The sequence below is a fragment of the Marmota monax genome, unplaced genomic scaffold (assembly GCF_021218885.2).
Source record: "Marmota monax isolate L192 unplaced genomic scaffold, Marmota_monax_Labrador192_F-V1.1 WCK01_AAM20220418_F8-fsc00028, whole genome shotgun sequence".
Taxonomy (NCBI): domain Eukaryota; kingdom Metazoa; phylum Chordata; class Mammalia; order Rodentia; family Sciuridae; genus Marmota; species Marmota monax.
This window is the reverse complement of record NW_026694779.1, coordinates 1,321,467-1,342,036: the sequence shown is the minus strand read 5'-3', so window position 1 is coordinate 1,342,036 and position 20,570 is coordinate 1,321,467. Positions and strand designations below refer to the sequence as shown.

General features: G+C 45.4%; 1 protein-coding gene across 3 annotated transcripts in view; it reads left to right on the top strand.

Moving 5' to 3' along the window:
- Positions 1-3,350: 3,350 nt before the first annotated feature.
- The window catches only part of Tsen2 (tRNA splicing endonuclease subunit 2), a 32,927-nt gene continuing 15,707 nt past the window's right edge, over positions 3,351-20,570 (top strand). The window contains exons 1-6 of one of the 3 annotated variants that reach the window (XM_046425539.2): positions 3,351-3,451; positions 10,170-10,372; positions 11,885-11,966; positions 16,466-16,502; positions 18,973-19,477; positions 20,055-20,132. In XM_046425539.2, the coding sequence (XP_046281495.1) occupies positions 10,187-10,372; positions 11,885-11,966; positions 16,466-16,502; positions 18,973-19,477; positions 20,055-20,132 (888 nt within the window). In that variant the 5' untranslated portion in view covers positions 3,351-3,451; positions 10,170-10,186. Of the gene's footprint in view, positions 3,452-10,169; positions 10,373-11,884; positions 11,967-12,643; positions 12,748-16,465; positions 16,503-18,972; positions 19,478-20,054; positions 20,133-20,570 lie in introns of those variants that run through there. The other 2 variants (XM_046425542.2, XM_046425543.2) reach the window with 2 other exon arrangements.

Sequence of the window (20,570 nt, the reverse complement as noted above, 5' to 3'; positions counted from 1 at the left end):
GGCGAGCGCTCCACCACTGAGCCACGACCCCAGCCCTGAATCTGTCCCCTCGTGGGGACCCCTCGATTCCTTGGCCTAGCCCGGGGTCAGCAGGGTAAATTAGGAAGCATTTGTACCCTTGGAACCTCCATTTCTTTGCCTGCAAAATGGGATGGGACTAACTGCTTCAAAAAGGCTGTCGTGGGACCTGGGAGCTAGACAGGACATTGTGACCAACCTCCGCAGCCTGCTCATCTGGACGGTTTCTCTGCAAACCTGAGAAATTAGCTAAACTTTTGTCTTAACAGCAGAGCAAAGTCGCACAAATACCCCTGATTTTATTTTATTTTATTTATTATTATTATTATTATTATTATTATTATTATTATTATTATTATTATTATTATTATTATTTTTGCTTCAGAGCCTTTGCATTTGTCTGTCTGTCTGTCTGTCTGGGAAGAAGCCCTGGATCCTTCTTGGGGTCCTGGCTCGCTTCCTCTCTGCAGCCCGAGAGGTTGAAATTTGCTGAAACACCCCCACCTGGTGGACGCCCTCAGGTACTGCAGGGCTTGGCCCAGCCGCAGGGAAACAATGGGGCGACGGCTGGGGCGGCCCAGCCCTGCTCAGAAATGCCAGTGGCTCCCCATTGTCTACAGGGTAAAGTCCAAAAGCCAAGCCTGGAATTCAAGCGCCTCCACAACCAGGCCCAGCCCTACCTATCAGACCTTATCACAGCTTCGACCTCCTGTCCCCGCCCGGGCCCAGCTCCTCCCTGGCTCCAAAACCTCAAAGCCCATCCCAGCCTCCCACGTGGGCCTCCCCTGAGCCAGATCCCATCTGCAAGGCTCATCCTACTTCCCCCCCTAGGTGAACCCTTCTTCCGGGTTCAGCTCAGGGGCCACCTCCTCCGGGAAGCCCTCCAGGCCCTCTCTCTTTTGTTTTCCTGACCACCCCCCATCCAACACTTTGTGCGAGCTCTGTTTATATTTCTTTATCGAAAGCTGCCCTCCGGCCTCCTGGTAATCCACATGAGAGGCTAGAATCCAAGCTCTGGACCTGGTCCCAGGAACCTGGATCATGAGACCACAAGCAAGTGAAGCAGCCTCACCCGTACGGTGACACCCATCTCACTGGTGTGTTAGGAGAATTATGGATACAATGGTTGGCACATAGTAAGTGCTCAATAAATCGCCACTGGTGCTGGGCGCAGGGGTGCCCTCCTGTCATCCCAGCGACTCTGGAGGCTGAGGCAGGAGGATCACAAATTCAAGGTCAGCCTGAGCGATTTAGCTGGACACTGTCACCAAATAAAAAATAAGCCAGGCGTGATGGCATACGCCTGTCGTTACAGGAACCGAGGAGGATGAGTCAGGAGAATCACAAGTTCAAAGCCAGCCTCAGCAACTTAGCAAGGGCCCTAAGCAACTCAGCAAGACCCCGTCTCGCTGATTTTTAAAAATCAAAAAGAAAAGGGGGTGTGGATCAGGGGTTAAACGCCCCTGGGTTCAATCCTGGTACCAAAAGAAACAAACTCACAAGATACCAAAGGCTGAAGGTTGGAAAGTGATAGGTTTATTAGATGATTCTCTCTACTTTTGTGCACTAAAAACCTTATATAAAATTACGTTTGGGTTGTGAGTACGAGGTGTACATAAGACGGGAATGAATTTCCTGTTTCGAGTTGGATTTCCATCTCCCAAGATGTACATGCAAGTATTCTGAAATCCAAAACACTTCTGGTCCCAAGCATTTCAAATTAAAAAAAAAAGTACTCAGCCTGCATTTCCCAACTTGGCGTGTTCTGGTGTGACATTACAACCCTCCCCTGCCTGTCCCTTCATGCCCAATCCATTCCTTTACTACTTGCAATGGTTTGGATATGAATTCACATGTTGCAGGCTTGGACCTCAGAGTGGTGGTAGGACTCAAGAATGAGGCCTAGCGGGACATCCTTAGGTGACTGGGGGGCACTGCCCTCAGAAGGGAACACTGATCTCTGTGTTATGGGTTCTCATGAGAATGAAATGGCTGAGCCTGATTCCCTAGTTGCTGGCTGGCTTCCTGTTTGATGGGATCTCTCCCTCTCACATTCTGCAGTTTTGATTTGCCCCTGAATCTTGAGCTACATAAACCTCTTTTCTTTATAAAAATTTCAGCCTCAGGCATTTTGTCATAGCCGTGGCAAAGAGTAAGATACTAGTATTCTGCAAATCTTGACAGACAATCTTCTCCCTGTCCACCCCACTTTTTTTTTTCCTTTCAACATTCTAACCATGAAGTTCATTTGCCTTTTCCCATATGAAGCCTGCACTTCCTAGCCCAAAGCAGCCAGTGAATGCCACATCATGCTCATAGTCGGGTCAAGGAGGCTCGGCAAACGGGAACAATCCAGACTGTGTCAGACACTATTGCAGAACACAGAGGTCCCCCAAGCAGGTGTGAGAAGGCAAGAAGTTTCCTGGAAGAGATGAGAGATCTGAGCTGAAATCTAAAGGATGCCCAGAAATAACTGTAGCAAACAGAAGAGAGAAAGATGTTCCAGGCAGTGACCACACAATGTGCCAAGATCTGGAGGCAAAAGGACATTGGAGAAGATCCAGAATTTATAAAGTCTGTTGTCAACACTCAGCTGCATGCATCTCTCCAGGGTTAATCACCCACCTCCACGGTCGTCCCAGATCTGTGCGCTGGAGAACCTGTCAGTCAACTGTGGGAAGGTGTCTATGGGACTCCCCACGAGGGCCTCCTTTAAAATAACCAGGAAAGCAAAAACTAGTACAGGTCCCATGCGTGGCCCTCTCTCATAATCCTGACCACCCATCTTTCAGTAGAGAAAACTGAGGGTCACAAAGTTAAGTCACTCTGTCAAGATCACAGTCAAGGAGGGCAGAGATGGAGATTCTAACTAGGCTGGCCTCTGGGGCTGAGGTCCTGGTTAAGATGCACAGAACAACCACAGCACTCTGGCTTTGGTCTCGTGTCCAGTAGAGAGAGCACCCCCCTCCCCAGGATGTAGCTATGCACATGCGCCCTACGACCCGCGTGTTGCACCCAGAGCTGAGATGGGTCCCGAAGGGCCACAGCCCTCTAATGGAATTTATGACATTGCACAGATAGCTTCGTATCTCGGGTGCCAAAATGGCTCTTGCAGGATCGCTGAGAGGACTCAAGGAGAACAGCATCTGTGCAGAGAGGCCGTCCGCACAACGCCAAGAAAAGAAGGAAACCCGGGAGCCGCAGCCCCAGCTGCAGCCTCCGCTCGCAGCCCGGCTGGTGCAGAGGACACCCGCCTTCGGGCCGTGCGCAGGCGCACTCCGCTAAGACCGCGGCGGGATGGGCGGGGCGTGCCGCAGTTCTGCGGCTGCGCACTCGGCTCGTTTTGCGGCCGCGCTGCTTGACGGCCGCGGCGTCGGCCCGCCCTCCCCGGCCGGCGTTCCCAGGTAACGGAAAGCGCGTGGCGCTGAGGAAGGTAAGATTCCAGAGGAGCTGGCGGCTTCGCGACGCGTGCAGCGCCGCCGCCCAGTCTGGTGGGCCAATTCCGCATCCCGAAGAGACAGGGTTCCTACGGAAGCCCTCCAGGGCGAGGGCGGAAAGGGCCCAGAGACTTTCCCGGGGCCAAGAGGCCGATTTCCCGGGTCGGCCGGGCTTGGAGCGCGAGGCCCCTCCGCCCACCTGTAGCGCTCGGTGTCACGCGGGACCCTGGAGCCTGCACACCCCGGGAATTTTCGGGAAGGTTTATTGACTGCAAGTTCCAGGGGGGGCTTGGAGCTTTGCATTTTTATAGGAGTCAAGTAAGAGGTTATTTTTTTTCCTCTTGAATTCACAGAAAGTGCTTTTTATCCTTTTTTTTTTTTTTTTTTTTTTTTTTTTAGGTTAGTCAGGTTTTACAAAAGCAGAAGTGACATCATCAAGTCTGCGGCCACACTTCGTTTTTGCAAAACAGAGTAACTTAGCCCTCCCAAGAAATAGGAAGTCCCATCCCACATTGAGGGTTTTTTTTTTTTTTTTTTTTTTTTTGGTAGAAAAGAGGAACTTGTGTGTTTTAAATATGGTGGGGGGTTCTGCTTCATTATGGTAAGGGTCTTCTGGGTGGGAGTCTCTGGTCTTCAGGTTCTTCGTGGGGACACTGGGCCTTGTCCTGCACTAGGGGCTTGGGGTGTCCATCAGTGCCTGTGCCCCTGAGGAGCCTCAGCCTCTAGTGGGATTGGGGCGAGGGGGACCCAAATGCAAGGAAACCATCAAAGGGACAAGTGAAGACAAAAAGTGGTGCTGCCCAGAGTGTGGCCTATGCTCACTTGTTCATTGCAGTTGCATCTGCCATCTGGTGAGCACATCCCAAGTGGTGGGACTTGTAAGGTTCCTTCTGCACTAAATTACCCATTTAATTCTGACAGCACCCTTCAAAGGTTGGTCCTTTGTTTATGTGTCTTATATGTTCTAACTTGAAAGCTCCCCAGCGGCAGGATTTGTTTGCCTTATCCCTTTCATCCTTGTTTCCCTGAGCCCAGGAGGTATTGCAATTGGAGCTGGGTGTTTTTAAATCAGGAGACAGAGAGCTTTGCTGGGTGGGAGGCATGTTTGGCACCTGGTCCTAGGGGGTTGGAAAAAATTAAGTGGAACCATTTCCTCCCCTGTCATTTGTTCTTGGATAGGCTTTTACTCAGCCTCTAAAAGGTGTTAAGTTGTTGGCACAAGGAAAGAATAAAGAACAGGCGCTTGCTTTTGATAGAAAGTAAATATACTTAACCCAGGCATGATGGGGTTTGGGAAATGAAAAGTAACAATCCTTTATAGAAGCACTCAGCCCCCACCTCCACTTTTCTCATCTGTACATTGGGAATAAGAATAGTACTTGAGCCAGTCGTGGGCCACCACGCCTGTAATCTCAGCAGCTTGGGAGGCTGAGGCAGGAGGATCACAAGCTTCTGGCTAGTCAGGCCAACTTAAGTGAAACCCTGTCTCATAAAGGGCTGGAGAGGTAGCTCAGTGGTAGAGCACTTGCCTAGCATGTGCAAGGCCCTGGCTTCCATCCCCAGCACCAGAAAATCAGCAACGACAAACAACCTTTGCTTGCAAACTCCCTAGCTACTGACCCTGTCTTACCTATTCATTTTCCCGTGCTTCAGACAGGCTTCCTCTTTAGCCCAGTCCAGTTACCATGCCCTCCCTCTTATGTCCCTGAGCAGTGGGGGCTTTGGGTATAAATGACCTGTCCTCTTTGAGCCTCCCTTTCCTTGTCTGTGATTTGAAATGAGGATCTCAGCTCTCATAGGTCACATGCGCGCGCATTGTACAGGTCTGATCCTCAACATCACAAAAAAATAAATAAATCCAAAAAAATATATATATATATATATATACACACACACACACACACAATTCAGTGGTCTTAATATATTCAGCATTGGGCAGCTATTACACTATAGTCTAATTGTAAAACATTTTTCATCACCCCCCCCCCAAAAAAAAAAAATCCCATACTATTAGCATGGCTCCTCATTCCCCTTTCCCCAGTCCCTGGCAACCACTAATTCATCTCCAGGGATTTGCCTTTTCTGGATAGTTCATATTTAATAGTCTCATGTGATCTTTTATACCTGGCTTCTTTTTTTTAGTATGTATTTTTTAGTTATAGGTGGACACAATATCTTTATTTTTTTAGGTGGTGCTGGGGATTGAACCCAGTGCCTCAGGCATGCTGGACGAGTGCTCTACCTCTGAGCCACAACCCCAGGCCCCCCCCCCACTTGGCTTCTTTCACTCAGCATAACACTTTCAAGGCTGATTCATGTTGTAGAATGTACCAGGACTTTTTCCTTTTTTATGGCCAAATAATATTCTATGATATGGATAGAGCACATTTTGTCAGCCAATTAGCTTGTTAATGGACACTTGGATGGCTTCCATTTTTTGGCTATGATGAATAATACGGCCGTGAACTTTTGTGTACAAATTTTGCCATGAACATATGTTGTCAGTCCTGAATCTGCACATAGGAGTGGAATCGCTGGATCATATGATGACTCTCTGTTTGACTTCTTGTTGGTGATGGTACTAGGGGTTGAATCCAGAGGTGCTTTATCACTGAACTGCATCCCCAGATCTTTTCATTTATTTTTTATTATTTTTTTTTAGTTGTAAATGGACATAATACCATTGTTTTATTTTTTTGCGGTGCTGAGGATTAAACCCAGTGCCTCACATGTGCCAGGCAAGCACTCCACCAAGCCACAGCCCCAGTTCCTTATTTTTTATCTTGAAATAGGTTCTAAGTTGCCCAGGCTGACCTTGAACTTACAGTCTTCCGGCCTCAGCCTCCAAAGTAGCTGGGATTACGGGGATGTGCCCCCTATGCTTGACTGTATTTGACATTTTGAGGACTTGCGTCACAGACCTGCAGTCCTGTTCAATTTGAAGATGAAGAAACTGGGTTGTGCAAGGCCACAGAACAATAATGACAGCTTGCATGTATGAAAGACTCATGATTTGAGCCAAAGTTTTGATGCACATATTATTGTCACATAGGCAGGACTTTTTGTTCTTTGTTTTTTTGGTGCCAGGGATTGAACCCTCCTGAGCCACACTGCCATCCCTTTTTATTTTTTGAGACAGTTTCATTAAGTTGCTTAGGACCTTGCTAAATTGCTGAGGCTGGTCTTGAACATGTGATCCTCCTGCCTTAGTCTCCCAAGCTGCTGGGATTACAGGTGTGCACCACTGCACACAGTACATAGGCACAATTCACCCTGAAACTGGATTGAGGTTAACTCTTTTTTGTAGGGACCCTTGTCTTGGGTTAGTGAAGTTTTCCCTTGGCATCCACAGGGAATTGGTTCCAGGACTCCCAGTGGATACCGAAATCTGAGGATGCTCAAGTCCCTTCTACGAAGTGCTGTCATTTTGTTTGTAACCTCAGCACAACCTTCTGTATACTTAAACCATCTCTAGAGCACTTATCTTACAATGTAAATTCTATATGAATGGTAGTTAAATTTACTGTTGGGGAAATAATGACAAGAGTCTGCAGGGAGAAGGACAGTACACATTTACCATATAGTCACTTTTATTCCTGCATCTTTTCTCTCAGGGATGCATCCATGGATATAGAACTAGTGTTTATAGAGTCTAACTGTATGTATCTTGTTCATTCTGTTTCCTGAAGATCTTTGACTAATAAACAAGGGTTTATTAGGAAGTAATTAATTTTTATCAAGAAGTGGAGAATATTTAAGATATTACCAAGAATGCAATACTAGTTATACTAGCATGCTCCAGAGAAATCCAATTATCAGTAACCAATATTCCTAACTGCAGATCATTGATCTTAGGACTCAGCTACATTGCTTTGACGTAGCTGAAGTCCACCAAATTTGACTGATTTAAATATGAAGGAGTTTTCAGAGGGCGGCCATCCCCAAACTTGGTGGTGCCTTAGAATCATCCGAATCTCAGGTTTCCACTGTCAGATTTTAGATCCAGTAAATCAGTCTCACAATTCAATCTTGATTTTTTTAAGGATATGACAGCAATCCACAAAAAAAATAAAACAAGGCAAGACCTGAACAGAGGTTCAGCGATAAACCTGACAATCTGATAAGTCCAGATTGTTCCTGGAAATCCCTGAGAGTTCCCTTACTGGGGACCGACATCCTGCTTCAGAAAACGCTAACACAGCGATGTTTATTTGCAGTTTTGGAATAAATTGTTTTTTGTTTTTCAGTTGAGTACTAGACGTGATAGTTGGCCTGGGTGGTGGCCTAAGTCATCAAGTAAAGTGAAAGTCTCGTCACAGTGCCCTTGCCCATCAGTATACAGTAGGCATGGTTTTGTCATAAACACTACACAGCAATAGGTGTGTGCATCAGTACATACAGTGATGCTCAGCATGTATCCCGTTGAGGGATCTTAACTAGTAATTAAACAGGCATGGTGGCTCACGCCTGTGATCCCAGCTACTCAGGAGGCTGAGGCAGGAGGATCACACGTTCAAGGCCAGCCTCAGCCACTTAGCGAGACCCTGTCTCAAAATAAAAAGGGCTGGGGATACAGCTCACTGTTAGGGTGCTTGCCTAGCATGTGCGAGGCCCTACATTCAGTCCCCAGTACTATGGGTGGGGGATCAAGGAAAAGGAAAGAAGAAAAACTATTCTAGCATGTTGCTGCTAGAACAGATTGGCAATTCTAGGAAGGTTCTGACTTCCTATTTTGTTTGTAATCCATTTATCAATTCTTCTACCTCTTCTTCATACTGTGTTTTTCTGTGTCTTCACAGAAAAAGTTCCACAACTTCTTCCTTGAGCACTAACACAAAGGCATCATCACGCATTGGACAAGGCTTTTAATTTCTTCTTAGTGGTCATGAAAACCTCGAAGCTGCTCGCCCCCTCTTCCCCTAGCTGTGGCCATATCCTGGATGTCCCAGGCCCTTGTCCATTGCCTGAGAGGTGCTGGTGTGGAATATGGGCACCTAGATGAGCTGACCGTTTTTGTCCCTTGTGAGGGGCTTGGAGTCTGGCAGGTTAAATATGTGTATGACTCGACACATTCATTCATCTCAGTTTAAATCTCAATTTAAATCCAGTCCAGACCCGATGCTGAGGGAACAGCAGGTTCCTGCCTCCCACCTCTTGACAGGCCATCCTCTGCTCCTTGAGCCAGTGATTGGCTTTTGCATGCACTTGGGCTCTCCTGAGTTAAATGACTCTGGATTGTACAAGGCGCTCAACTTGACGTTCTTCCTTTATAGGACGGCACACACACAAACCCCCCCCCCCATGTTGCTATCTCTGACTTGCTTTTGTGTGTGCTATAAGCTTGTTTGTTGGCTGGGATCAAGTGCAAGGCCCGGAAGGGTGTGACAGACAGCCTTCAGCATCCTTTTCTCCCTCGTGGTACTGGGTGACTAGTAGGTGGTTCCAGCTTATGACCTTGAGGGTGAGGGAGGCTTCAGACACCTGCAGACAGTCTGCACGTGCCCACCACTCAGGAGGCCTGGGCATTGGAGGGTTTTGCATTGATTTTAAACTGGGAGCTGATTGGCCCAATGTCTAAACGAGATTTTAAGGTCCTTTTTGGGAAAATGAGGTGCTCACTAGGTTTAATTTGTTGAGGATAAGGCCTCCCTTGGTTTTATCTTGATAGCCCCTGCACCTCTGAATATTAGGAGCCCCAGGAAGGTGCTCAGTAAATGCCTATTGGCTGAGTGAAACAATGGCCGTAATCCTTAAGGCAAAAACCCTATTGTGCTTGCTCCTAGGAGACCTAGCCTCAGTGTGGTCCACTGTAGTTAGACATAAAACTGCTGGCTTCTTGGAGTTCAGAGGATTGAGATGTGCCTGGTGACTGTGAATTTTTTTTTTTTTTAATATTTACTTTTTAGCTGTAGTTGGACACAATATCTTTAATTAATTTATTTATTTTTATGTGGTGCTGAGGATGGAACCCAGAGCCTCGCGCGTGCTAGGTAAGCGCTCTACCACTGAGCCACAATCTGGCCCCTTGTTTTTTTCTTTTGTTTTGCAGTACTGAGAACCAAACCCAGGGCCTTTTACCACTGAGACTTTTTTATTTTATTTTGAGACAGAGTCTCAGTGAGTTGCCCAGGCTGGCCATGAACTTACGATCCTCCTGCCTCAGCCTCCTAAACAGCCAGGATGTGCCCAGCTGTATCGTGTTCTTTTGTTGGGTGAGGAGGGGTACCAGGGATTGAACTCAGGGACACTCAACCACTGAACCCCATCCCCAGCCCTATTTGGTATTTTATTTAGAGACAGGGTCTCACTGAGTTTCTTAGTGCCTTGATAGGTTGCTGGGGCTGGCTTTGAACTTTCGATCCTCCTGCCTCAGCCTCCCAAGCTGCTAGGATTACAGGTGTGCACCATTGCACCCAACTTATACCATGTTCTTGATTTTTCTATGCCTCTTAATTAATCACTTTATAGATACTGGGCTTTTTTTATATTTTTAGTTGCAGAAAATAAAATACCTTTATTTTGTTCATTTAGGTTTTTTGTATTGGTGCTGGGGATCAAACCCGGTTCCTCACGAGTGCTAGGCAAGCGTTCTACTACTGAGCCCCAACCCCAGCCCATAAATGCTGGTTTTAGCACAGACTACGAAGTTTTCGGCTCTGTGCTTCTGATCATTGTCACTACTGATGGACTCTCCTCCTCATCTGCTCTTTAAAGAACAGTTGCCCTGAAGAATGGCGGAAGCACTTTTCCACGCCCCAAAGAGGAAAAGGAGGGTGTGTGAGAATTACGAGTCTCCACTGCCAGTCCCTCTTGGTCAGGACCAAGATCCTAAGAAATTCAGAATCTTCCGTGCAGAAATAATCAACAACAACGTGATTGTGAGGAGCCCCGAGGACATTAAGCAGCTGTATGGGAAGGTAAGTTCGACCTTGGCAGGTGCCTGACCCTGAGCAGGCTGTCCCTTCCCTCCTGTCCCCTCGAACTGACCATCAGAGTGCGGCTTCCTCTCTCGCACCGTGGTCCGTGCACCCAGGGGGTGATGAGGTGGCAGATGCAGACCTGCCTCAGACGTGCGGTGGGGTCAGTGGGCTGGCCGTTCTCATCTGTCAGAGGCCGCGCATGTTCACTGCACAGACAAACAGAAGACCCGGGATGTGTGGGAATGTGAGAAGCAAAACACAGGAAGCCCCCACTTGCCATCGCAGTCCCAGCCATAGCCACAGAGTGGCACTGATCCCAGACAGACAGACAGAGGTGGCTTCAGAGTGGGCCCCGGCTCCTCCTCTGCTCCTCTCCTGGCCCTGCAAGTTCTTAGATGAGGTCAAGTTCTAGTTTTTACTGTTGTCTAGCACTAATGGGTTTGTGTGAGGGCTGGCTGGTCGCTGGCCTTCTCTCTTTCTGTTTCATGGTCTGTTTTGTTTCGTTCTCGTATTTTCTGTAGCCTGTTCATCGCCAGGGCATTTTTACCACCAGCTTGACTGCTGTGTGGCTTATGCCCCCCACCCATTGTTAATATCTAGTCCAGGGATTATAAATTCATAAAGTGGTGCAGCCGTCATCACAATCCTATTTTAATTGTTTTTTAATTTATTTTTTTTTTCAGTTGTAGTTGGACACAATACCTTTATTCCATTCATTTATTTTTATGTGGTGCTGAGGATCGAACCCAGGGCCCTGTGCATGCTAGGCGAGCGCTCTACCGCTGAGCCACAATCCCAGCCCCTATTTTAATATTTTAGGTGCTTTTTTCCCAAACCCAGGGCATCGTGTATGCTCCACACGAGCTCTACTGCTGAGCTGCATCCCTAGCCCACGGTCTGGTTTTAAAATGTCCCCATCGCCATAGAAAGTTCTTTGTGCTGTCACACTTCACCCCTGCACCCACTCCCAGCCAGGACCTCCACTGGTGAGCTTCCTGTCTCTGTTCGTGTGCCTTCTCTGGAGATGTTTTACAAGAGTGGGTGGCCTTCTCACTGGTGAGATGCGAAGGCCCCACTAGGTCCTGTCTCCCCACAGCTCCGCAGAGAAGCCTTCATTTGCAAGCGGCTTCCTAAGTGCATGCTCAGTCTGTATTCTACTTAGTTATGCCACCTACAGTGGAAGGTAAAGGGTGTCCCTTTTATTATTTCAACCCTCTATGTGTTTATGACCAAAAGGAGAAGACGTCTCTGTCACCCTCAATCTGTCATTTCCAGGTTGAAATCATTAGTAATGAGGTAAATGAGGGGCACTGAAACTTAACCTTTATTCTTCAAAAGATTAGAGACATAAAACCCTGAAGTCAACACGAGTCACCGTGACATTGTCAGAGGGGAAACAGAGCAGCGAAAAGTGGGGTGAACCTCTTGTTAGCCCGAATGCTGATATTCCTCCCCAGCTACAAAAAGTGGGTAACTGAACATGAACTTTGTTTTCTCTCTTTTCAAAAGGGCTACTTTGGAAAAGGCATTCTTTCCAGAAGCCGACCAAACTTCACAATTTCAGATCCTAAGCTGGTTGCTAGGTGGAAAGGTAAGCTCGTACATCATTCAGTTCTTTGGCAAATTAGCATTTTCTTTCATTTGTGATCACACATCTCAGGTGAGTAAAGTTCTAGAGGAGAGTGACAGGGCACACTGACAATTTTACTGTCCAGAAGAGCAACTAAGATAATTCTTATCAAAAGAAAAGGGTTCTTGCTGGGTGTGGTGGCGCACACCTGTAATCCCCATGACTCAGGAGGCTGAGGCAGGAGGATCTCAAATTCAAAGCCAGCCTCAGCAAAAAGCAAGGCCCTAAGCAACTCAGTGAGACCTTGTCTCTAAATAAATACAAAATAGGGCTGGGGATGGGGCTCTGTGGCTGAGTGCCCCTGGGTTCAATCCCTGGTGCCCCACCCCCCCAAAAAAAAGCGTTCTTATGATTGCTGAAGATGTATTTTACCTTATTTCTGGAATTATCAAAAGTGTTGTTCAAACTTTGCTATTAAGCTTTGCCTGGCAGAGTCCTGTGTGCTTGGCAGTAATTAAGTGCTTGCTTACCTGTGGTACTATGTAGAATGAGTTTTGTATTTTATTTTCAAAAATAGAACTTATAACAAGAAACATGACATTGACATATTTATTAAGACATACTAATATGCATAGGTCTCACTAGCTTGTTCTCTTTGCCTTATTTAAAATTATTTTATCTTTGTGTATTTCTCTAAGGAACGCTCATGGTAGTTATTGAAGAATCAATATCCAGGTGCATTGGTGCACGCCTGTGATCCCAGTGACTCTGAAGGCTGAAACAGGAGGATTGGAAGTTCAAGGTCAGTCTGGGCAACTTATCAAGACCTGTCTTAAAATTTAAAAAAAAAAATTAAAAATTAAAAAAGGATGGGGGTGTAGCTCAGTGGTAAACCACCCCTGGGTTCAATCCCCAGTGGGAGGTGGGGGTGCAGAAACCAACACTAACATGTTCAAGCATAATTAGAAAGGATTTTTTCAATTCCCCACCCCTACCCCCAGGGAACCAGGGCAATTGCTCTACCACAGAGCTACACCCCCAGCTCTTGTATTTTTTATTTTATTTTGAGACAGGTTCACCTAAAGTTGTCCAAGCTGGCCTCTAACTTGCCATCCTCAAACTCCCAAGTTGCTAGGATTATAAATGTGCACCACTACATCCAGATTTTTAGGGAAAAAAAATTAATAAGAAGATGGAGAAGGGGTTGCGGCTGTAGCTCAGTGGTAGAGCACTTGCCTAGCTTGTGCAAGGCACTGGGTTCGATCCTCAGCACCACTTAAATAAAACAAAGGTATTAAAAAAATAAAATAATATTAAAAAAAGAAAAAAAGTGGAGAAATAAAAAATGCACTGAGATACCATTTCAGCAATCAGGCAGAATTCCAAAAGTTTGGCCACATGCTCCATTGCTGAAGCCCTGAGAAACACGGGCTTGGCTGTATTGCTGGTCAGAGTGCAAATGCTGTAGCCCTTAGAGGAATTTAACAGTGTCTCACAAAACTGTATACACGTTGACTTTTTTCTTTTCTTTCATTTCTCTCTTCCCTCAGTCCTTGGGAACCTTTACATTTTTGTCTATGAATTTACCTATTTAGATATTTTATATATAAGTGGAATCCTACAATATCTGTTCCTTTGTGCCTGGCTTCGTAATGTTTCCAAGGTTCATCCCTCCCTAACAGATAACAGAACTCTATTCCTTTTCGTGACCAAATAATATTCCACTGTATGGACGAACCACATTTTTTTTAATTCATTCATCTATTAACAAACAGATTGTTTCTACATTTAGGCTGTTGCAAATAATTCTGTTGTGGCCATTGGTCTACAGTATCTGTTTGACTCTCGGTTTTCACTTCTTTGCATATTACCCAGGAGTGGAATTACTGGATCATATGGTCATTTTATGTTTAATTTTTTTTTATTATTTTTTAGTTGTAGATGGGCATAATACCTTTATTTTTTATTTTTACGTGGTTCCGGGGATCGAACCCAGTGCCTCACACATGCTAGGCAAGCGCTGTACCACTGAGCCACAACCCCAGCCCTATGTTTAATTTTTAATAGTCATTCTAATGGAAGTGAAATGGTTTTTGTTTTCAGTAAAGTCCAATTTATCTATTTTTTTTCTTTGATTGCTTGTACTTTTGGTCTTATATTTAAAAAACTATCACCAAATCCAACTTTGACAGATTTTTCTTGTTTTTTGGGGGGGGGGCCCATATTTTTTATTGGTGTATTATAATCGTACTTAGTGGTAGCATTCCTTGTTCCATATTTGTGCATACACACAGTATGGTTTGGCTTTTCTGTCTCCTAATAGTTTTGTTGTTTTAGCTTTTGAGTTAGGACTTTGTTGCATTTTGAGTTAATTTTTGTAGAAGGCACGAGGTGACGGTCCAATTTCATCGTTTTGTGTTTGCATATCTGATTGTCTCAACATATAAATTTACTTTTAACCTAGCAATCCCACTTCAGGAATTTATTTTAAAGAGACATTAGCAAAAGTTGAAAAGAAACAGCACAGGGCTATCTGGCAGCACTGTCTCTCCTATCCAAAGAAAGGGAGCAGCCCAAATGTCCATCAAAAAGGAGACTGGCCTCAACTCCAGCATGTTCATGTAGTGAGTACTGTAGAGACGCAACAGGAGGGGCCTCTAGGGTGCGTTATTAAAGGAAGAGAGCCAGGTAAAGGAATGTGCAGTGTGCTGTCGTTTATCCAAACAGGAAAATATATATTATGCTTTTTTTTTTTAATATTTATTTTTTAGTTGTAGTTGGACTTTTATTTTACTTATTTATTTTAATGTAGTGCTGAGGATCGAACCCAGGGCTTTTACACATGGTAGGCAAGCACTCTACAACCCCAGCCCCATATTATGCTTTTTAAATATGAAAGGATTGAGGAGATATTTAATCCAGTTTCAACATTACACAATGTAGACATGTGTGAAAACATCACATTATCCCCATTAATATGCACAATTTTGCTGAGCGCAGTGGTGTACACCTGTCATCCCAGAGGCTCAAGAGGCTGAGGCAGGAGGATCGAGAGTTCAAAGCCAGCCTCAGTAAAAGCGAGGCCCTAAACAACTCAGTGAGACCCTGTCTCTAAATAAAATACAGAATTGGGCTGGGGACATGGCTCAGTGGTCAAGTGCCCCAGAGTTCAATCAAAAAAAAAAGCACAATTTTTAATTATTTTTATTTATTTTTTTTTTTTTGAGAGAGAAAATTTTTTTTAAAACATTTATTTTTAGTTTTCGGTGGACACAACATCTTTATTTTATTTTATGTGGTGCTGAGGATTGAACCCAGCACCCCACGCATGCCAGGTGGGCATGCTACCGCTTGAGCCACATCCCCAGCCCGCGACAATTTTTATGTTTTACATATTTGATTTAAAAAATCAATTTAAAAATTAATATGAAAGGATAAACCATAATTTTTTTAAATGCCTGTGGATGGAGAGACGTGAGACCTTATAGATTGGACTTGGAAATCTTGTAAATGTATTCATGATTGCAAAACTAAGTTTAGTTTAGTTTGTTTTTGGGATGGGGGCTGAACCCAAGAACTCTTTACTACTGAGCGACATCCCTGGTGCTTTTTATTTTAAGACACGTTCTCTCTAAGTTGCTGAGGCTGGCCTCAAATTTGCAGACCTCCTACCTCAGCCTCCTGAGTAGCTGGGATTACAGACTTGCACCCCCTGCCTGGAAACAAAGAAATTGTAAAAAATAACCTTTTTTGTTTGTTTGTTTTTTTTTAAACAAAGGTGAAACAACTGAATTAGTATATCACTGTTGGTTGTGTAACCACCCAGGGAGAAACTATTTTAAGTAACTTTAAATAAGTATTTTAAGTACATTAATTCGTGCAATCCTAATAGGGTCCACTCTGCTAGTTTTCTCTTGTCATGATGATGCTGCTTAATAAACCACCGAAATTCATCAGCTGTCAACAGCAACCCTGCTGCTCCCTAGTCTCCTGATTTGCAGAATGAGTTAGGGACAGAACAGAACAGAACAGAACCCCAGTGAGCACTTAGAAAGAAAGATGCGCCACTCCTGATGGCCGGAGCGAGAGCCGGGGTCCAGAACTTCCAAGCCCACACCCCAGACCCCCCGTTGTGGAGTGTGCCTCTCTGGCTGCAGGCACACAGAAGGGCAGAGCCCCTTTCAGCCTGCAGGCTCCTGTCTGGACACTGGAGTGAGCGGTCGCTGGAGTGAGCGGTCGGAGGGTGGGGGTCTCTAACCACGTCACCACTGCCTGGCAGAGCGCTGAGCAGAGCATTCTGAGGTCAATCAGAGCTCAGTGAGAGCGGCCTGTTTGGTGAGCAGAACCTGCCAGGCACATGGGTGCAGGGAAGGATGGCACGTAGTGCCCGTTGGTGTGGCTCACAGGACAGTTAACCTCGTGGGCATGCGACTTTCTTTCTTAGATCTGTAAAGTGTTTTTTTTTTATTTCTCTTAAGGAAAATTTGTCTGAAACTAATAGAACTGCTTTGTTGTTACAGATATGAAGACAGACTTGCCTGTAATCTCATCAAAGAAGTAAGTTATGACCCGCATTACAATTATGATCTAAGCTGGATGCCGTAGCTGGCCTCTGACTTGTGATCCTCCTGCCTCAGCCTCCTGAGTTGCTGGGATTACGGGCATATGCCACTGTGCCCAGCCCCAGCGCTGGACTTTTAATTCAGTGGTCTTTTGTATATTGTGAGTTAAGGAATTTGATGAGGGCTGTAGTGTTCAGGGTAGAGCACTTGCCTTATATGTGTGAGGCCCTGGGTTTGATTCCATGGCTCTCCCTGAAAGGGTGGGTGAGTTGATGAACCTCTGGGTCTTGTGGTGGGAGCGTAGTTCATGGCCTGCCTGGCGGGCACAGGACCCTGGGCTCAAGTCCAGCGCTGGGGTAGGGGGTATATCTCTTCTTCACAAAAATATACGTTGACAGAAAAATTTGTGTTCAAATAATGGAGACTCACAGACCCAGGAAGCCTGCAGGGCCAGTGCTGTCGTTGGTAGGAAGAGCTAGGATCCTTCTTAGATCTCTCCTGTGAAAGTGCTTTTAACTCTGCACAAGTGGCCAGGTCACAGGTGACAGGACACCAGCTATCTTCTTTTCCCACCAAATATAAAAGGTAATCCCTGTGAAAGTCCCTGTAGATAGTAGTAGAAGGGTCCCTGTTTTATGGGTTTAGGAAAATGAAAGCACAAAGGTGATTTGTTTTGTCACACAGTTGCAAGTGGCCAAGTCACGGCGACACACAGAACGTGGGTAATGCCAACGTCACTACTTCCTACTGCATCGTGGGGGTGTGTGTCCTTGCCGGCTCTCAATCTTTAGGACTCAGTTCCTGGTGTGTAGGGATGCGTGCGCATCTACCCACAGGACAAACACGGGTGTGGACAGCGTGGGGACTCTGATGATCCCTGGTGAGCAGCCACGGGTCTCTTAGGTATAGCAGAAGCCAGTCTCCCAGTTAAGGGTGGGAGCTGTAGCGTTTCACAGACCGTGACATACTCAGCCAACTGTACTCAGATAAGGGAAGGTGGGGAGTAAAGTTTCACCTGTCCTCTCCCAGCCGGTGATGTCCTGGGTTCTTTTTTGTTGGTACGGGGATTGAACTCAGGGGCACTCAACCACTGAGCCCATCCCCAGCCCTATTCTGTATTTTATTTAGAGACAGGGTCTCACTGAGTTGCTTAGCTCCTCTCCTTTGCTGAGGCTGGCTTTGAACTCGCATCCTCCTGTCTCAGCCTCCTGAGCTGCTGGGATGAACGAGTGCACCACTGTGCCTGGCCGTCTCCTAGGGTCTTTACAGACTGATGCTGAAGGCAGAGGCAGAAAGTGCTGGATGTCTCCAGTTTCGTTAGCCTTCTGTTGGTCCTCAGATTTCAACACAGTGGCTCTTAAGCACGGGAACGCAGCCTGCAGCGTGGTTTGGCATGGGCCCTTTTTTCTGAAGGCAGGGCTTGTACTTGTGATTTTTTTTTTTTTTTTTTTTATATAGTACTGGAAGTGTTCAGGTGGAAGTGTTTAGACCTTCAAGTGTTAGAAACTATGTGCATTTTGTCATTAAAATATACTGTGAAAATTATTAGAGGGAATGGACCATTTCTTTTAGAATATTTGCACATAGCTAGATAAGCCAAATAATTTCCAATATGGTGAAGAAACTGTTAGATCCTGTGGAAAAATATTTATGGAAGGGCTGTGGCTGTGACTGTGGCTCAGTGGTAGAGCACTTGCCTGGCATGTGTGAGGCCCTGGGTTCGATTCTGAGCACCACATACAAATAAATAAATGTCCAGTGACAACTAAAAAAAAAAAAAATTAAAAAAAATATTGACATTCTCATTTTGGTTTCCAATACTTAACAAAGGGCCTAGTTGTAGGATGAATGGAATATCTATCAGAAAACACTGCAGTAGCCAAAATTGAAAATGATGCAAAGCAAATCCTGATAAAAGGTAGCCATTGTCTCTGTTTATTTACTTGTGTCTTTCAGTTTTAAATTGCACACATTTTCATACTGTGCAAAATGGGGGCTGATTTTTTTTTTCAAATCAAGCAAATGAAATGAAACTTTATTAATAAAAACAAGAAAGTGTACATGCTTATTGCAGAGCATGTAGAAAATGCAGAAAGGTATAAAGAACACCTCTACCTGTAATCCAGCATTCAGTGAAATTGCTTCAAATGTCTTAGCACTTAGCAGACCACCTTCCAATCTTTTTTTTTTTTTTTTAACCGGGACTTGAACAGAGGCATTTTACCACTGAGCCACATCTCCTGCCTTTTCTATTTTTTATTTTGGGACAGGGTCTCACTAAGTTGCTTAGGGTCTTGCTAAATTGCTGAGGCTGGACTTGAACTTGTGATCCTCCTGCCTCAGCCTCCCAAGCTGCCGGGATTACTGGCGTGAGAAACCGTGCCTAACTCTTCCAGTCTTTTTTATATGTTTTGTTGTCTTCAGTTTTAAAATTCAACAGTTACCAACAATATTTCCCCTGGCAGGTACCAGCGTCGTGTCGAATGGGCCGCAAGTCTCATGCGCAGACAGGGGCAGGACCCGAGAACTGTGTGTGAGATCCTCAAAGAGTACACAAAACCGCTTGAACATCCTTGTGTCAGAAGGAACAAAGAGGTTCAGGTGCATGATGCACCTGACCCTGAGATAGCTTCCACCCTGGGAAGCACAGTGGGCACCGAGAACCTTTCTGAGATGAATGAAGACATTGGACAGTCACACGAGCCCAGCAGGCACTCAGATGACGGCCTGCAGGAGGACTCTGTGCATGACCCACTCACCACCAAGGGCCTCGATGCGAGGGTGGTAGAGGACACCACACCTCTGCCCCGAGATGTCCTCATCCCCCTGTGTGGCCTTCAGCCTGAGGCTGGCGGTCAGCAAACAGGTCTTATCCATGCTGGAGAGAGAGGGCCTGACCATGAGTATGTGCTCGTTGTGGAAGAAGAGGTGTGTGCTGTGAGCGAGGGGGACAACGCCCCCAAAGAGGAAGTAAGTTAAGGAGAGCAGAGCCCACCAGGTACAGTGGTGCTCACCTGTAATCCCAGCTGAGGTGGGAGAATGGCATGTTAGAGGCCAACCTGGGCAACCCCATGAAACCCCGTATCAAAGTAGCAGTTAATCCTGGCACTGCATAAATAAGTGAGTAAATAAATAAATAAATAGGTGATTTACATAGAGGGCTGGGATGTAGCTCAGTGGTCGGGCCCCCACCCCCCAGTACAGTTTCTAGTACTAATAGTACTCCCTTCCCCGCCCCCCAAAAAAAAAAATCAGACACATGCTTACAAGTGAACAAAATAAAACACAAGAATTCCACAAAATGATCTGCAGGAAAAAAATTTTCATGAGAAAAAGGAAAATTAAAACAATTGGGAAAATCAAAGCTGCATTCTCTCATAAGTTGTTAAAAAAAAAAAAATCTACATTTTTAATAGTATTTACCCAACAGCATGTGCATCTTGAGAATCATGAGAAAAATGTTCCTTGCAAAATGTTTCTTCTTCTCTGTGGCCTGGGGTGTTTCCGTGTGTTCCGGGTGTGTTTGATTGTATTGTTTTCTCATCAGGTGGTGCAAAGACAGAAATTAACATGCAGAAGAAACCCGTATAGGATCTTCGAGTATTTGCAGCTCAGCCTAGAAGAGGTAGGTTTTCATCGTGTGTGTTCAGCACTGTGCACTGTATGCAGGAACCTACTTCACAACAGTTCTAAATGTGATGCAGTAATTGAAGATTCCATTTAAGTGTTGACATGGGCATTGGCAGCTTCCGAAGTTGGCCTGCCTAGATTTCATTCCTCAGCCTTTATTTCATTGGTTCTAAGACATGTGTGGGGGCCAGGGATGTAGCTCAGTGGTAGAGGGCTTGCCAGGCATGCAAGAGGCTCTGGCTCAATCCTCAGCCCTGCAAAAAAAAAAAAAAAAGTGTATTTTAGGGGATATTTTTATATCATTGCATGCAGCATTTAAGGGGTTTATCTAAGCATGTCTTTTCTCATCAAGATTTCAGATTGGCTGAATATTATGTCACTAATTTTCACCAGCTTTGTTAAAAATACAACTTAATGAGATATAATTTATACA